The 3239-nt window shown below is 57.6% G+C and overlaps 1 protein-coding gene across 1 annotated transcript in view; it reads left to right on the plus strand.

The window, feature by feature from the left end:
• COL9A2 (collagen type IX alpha 2 chain) overlaps positions 1-3239 on the plus strand; it is a 44154-nt gene extending 40915 nt beyond the window's left edge. The window contains exons 30-33 of the mRNA XM_014582712.1: positions 55-363; positions 453-641; positions 1746-1823; positions 2491-3239. Coding sequence (XP_014438198.1) covers positions 55-363; positions 453-641; positions 1746-1823; positions 2491-2690 — 776 coding nt within the window. The 3' untranslated portion in view covers positions 2691-3239. The remainder of the gene's footprint in view (positions 1-54; positions 364-452; positions 642-1745; positions 1824-2490) is intronic.

Genomic DNA, 3239 nt, shown 5'->3' on the forward strand with positions numbered 1-3239 from the left:
GGCGCGAGCCCAGGGCGCCCCGGGACAGCCCGGGGGACAGGGCGTGGCGGTGAGCTGGCCCCGGGGCAGGGGGCCCCCTAGGCAGGCAATGGGGGGCCTCTCCCCACATTACTAATGGGGACATTGGTGATACCACCTCGAGGGACGCTGGTTCCAAGCCCCCGGTGGCAGAGGGTGGTGTGAGTGCAGCAGGGCGGGGTTCAGTCAGGTCGGGGCAAATCCTTCTGGAGAAGGGAGGGAGCGGGAGGGCATCACAGGGAGGCGGCCCCCCTGGCTGCTTCCTCCTGAAAAGCCCCGTCGGCATCCAGGGCCGAGACCCCAGTGACCAGCACATTGTGGACGTGGTGCTAAAGATGCTGCAAGGTGAGAGGGGGCAGCAGTCCCTCCTGCCATCGCAGGCCCGCCCTTCTGGTGCTGAGGTGGCTCCGACCTGTCTCCTTCCCTCCCTCCAGAGCAACTGGCAGAGGTGGCTGTGAGTGCCAAGCGGGAAGCCCTGGGGGCAACTGGGATGATGGGACCGCCTGGACCCCCAGGGCCGCCCGGGTACCCAGGCAAGCAGGGACCCAATGGGCACCCTGGCCCTCGGGGCATTCCCGGCATCGTGGGCGCCGTGGGTCAGATTGGCAACACGGGGCCCAAGGGTGAGTGCTGCTCTGCAGTGGAGTGGGCTGGGCAGGGGTGTCAGGCTAGGCGGGAAGAGGGGGCTCCCCTCTACACACACTTCCCAGGAGACACTCGGACTCTTCCCAAATAGCAAGTGGATAGAAATGAATGTACTTTATTAACAATCATTATTTAATTTTATTTATTTATTCATTCATTTCAACTTGACCAGAGAGAGGCATGCAGAGAGAGAGAGGGACCGTGAGAAAGCAAGTCACCAGGTCCAGGACTCGAACCGTGGTTGGCCATGTGGGAGTATCCAGCACTTCAACCACCACGCCACCTGCTGGCCCCCACGAATGTACAATTTTATAACGGGGATTTGGTTTTGTCTTTTCAAAGTTCCCTAGTTGCACCCCATGAACATCTTTCTGTGTCTGGAGATGGGGCAGCAGACTGTGGGCTCTGGAGCCACAGGCGCTGGTCTGAGTGCAGGCACTGCCAGTTTATCCCGTGGCCCTCGGACAAGTCTGTCCATTTCCCCGGGCCGCAGAGGTATCCTCTATAAAGCGGGGACATTAGTAATACCAACCTCCTCTCCTTGGAGTGAGGACTTCGAGGTGGTTCGCAGTTATTTGCTCGCTGAATAGTGTATACTATTGGGTCATCGGAAGCCATGACGCACTTCTGCCTGGAGACGCGTCATGCCTTTCCCGACGCCCCAGTGAATGCTAGGTTCTGCTATGGTAAGACGCTTCCGGTAATAAACTGTATGGGGGACCAGCAGGTGGCATGGTGGTTAAGGTGCTGGACATTCCCACATGGCTGACCACGGTTCGAGTCCTGGACCTGGTGGCTTGCTTTCTCACTTTCCCTCTCTCTCTCTCTCTCTCTGTGTCTCTCTCTAGTCAAGTTAAAATAAATGAATACATAAATAAAAATATTAAAAAAAAACCGTATCGGTCACATCATCTCCATCCTTTGGGCCTTTATTTAACCAGCCTTGCATGGTCACACCCAACTTTCCCCCAGTATAAACTAGCACAAAACGGGAATAATCTTTGTGTGTGAAATAGAAATTAAATAGCACTGTAGAAAATATATTTTCCAGTTCTGAAAAACGAACTCTTTTTCGTCTACAGGAAAACGTGGAGAGAAGGGTGATCGAGGAGAAGTGGGACATGGGCACCCCGGGATGCCTGGGCCCCCAGGGATCCCAGGTGAGACATGGCCCTGCCCAGCTACAGTTCGGTCCCTCAGCCTGGAGTCGCTCCCACAGAGGCCTCCTGCTCAGCCCCTTGGGTCCTAGGTACCCAGCTCCTGTAACCCTGCAGAGCACACAGGAGTCTGAGTGGGGTCCGGCGCGGAGCTGGGACTCTGACTTCCTGGGAGGCACGGGATGCACAGTCACGTCATGGAGGGGAAGGAAGGAGCGTTTGCTTCCACTCAGCACCTGGGAGTTGGGAATGGACAGCCCCAGAATCTCTGTAGCGGGGGCAGAGTCCCTCCTCATGGTCTCCTTGATCCCATTTTCCCCACCTGAAAATTTTCCCACCTTTATAAGAATTCAGAGGCTAGAGCCAGCAGGTGGTGTGGTGGTTGAGGCGCTGGACTCCCACATGGCCAACCTAGGTTCAAGTCCCAGACCTGGCAGCTTGAAAATCACACCAGCATCCAGGCTTGTGTGCGTGCCTGTCCCAAATCCCGAGACAACGGAGGACTGTGGTGTGGCCCTCTCCCCCAGGGGTGATTTCTTGCTTTCTCTCTCACTGTCTCTGTCTCCCTCTGGTGAACACACATGCCCTAGAACAAAAATTTAAAATCTAAAAAAAGAACTCACCGGCTGAGGCAGGAGGCGGCCCTGATGTCTTGACTGTCTCCACACAGGACTCCCTGGCCGATCTGGCCAAGCAATCAATGGCAAGGATGGAGACCGAGGGGCCCCAGGAGCCCCAGGAGAGGCCGGCCGACCTGGCCTGCCGGGGCCCGTGGGGTTGCCAGGCTTCTGTGACCCTGCAGCCTGCCTGGGAGCTTCAGCCTACGCCTCTGCCCGCCTCACGGAGCCTGGATCCATCAAGGGACCATGAGCGTCAGGCCAGGACAGAGCCCAGCAGACACCCTGGGGGGAAAGGACGAGGCCCTTTTTGGGTGGACACAACCCCCATCCTGCAGCCCAGGAAACTAGCTTTCCAGGACCTCTGTCCGGTACCCAGGAGTCCTGAGGAAAGGAATTCTGAAGGGGGGGGGGAGAGGGAAGGGAGGCACCGCAGTGAAAATGTGAGGCTGGCAGACAGGCAGGTGTCGCTGCAGGGAAGCTCCGGAAGAAGGCACAGGAGCTCTCCCCGGGGCACCGCGTGGATGTCACCAGCCAACTGTCTCCTTAACCCGCAGCACTGCCATGCACCCGCCTGTCCATGGGGCAGGTGGCCTGAGGTCTGCCAGTTCCTGATCACTCTCTCTGGACTTGTGACCACCAGAGGTGGCCGTCCTTCAGCCAGCCCCACCCCTTCCTGCCACCCACCCGAGTATTTAAACGCCTGTCTCCCTCCTCTTCCTGGCCTTACTCTCCAGCATCCTCTCCCCAGATCCACCCTGGTCTTTCTGTAAATAAAAGTCCCCAACTTGGGTACAAACTA

The sequence above is a fragment of the Tupaia chinensis genome, unplaced genomic scaffold, assembly GCF_000334495.1.
Source record: "Tupaia chinensis unplaced genomic scaffold, TupChi_1.0 Scaffold143758_1, whole genome shotgun sequence".
NCBI lineage: Eukaryota > Metazoa > Chordata > Mammalia > Scandentia > Tupaiidae > Tupaia > Tupaia belangeri.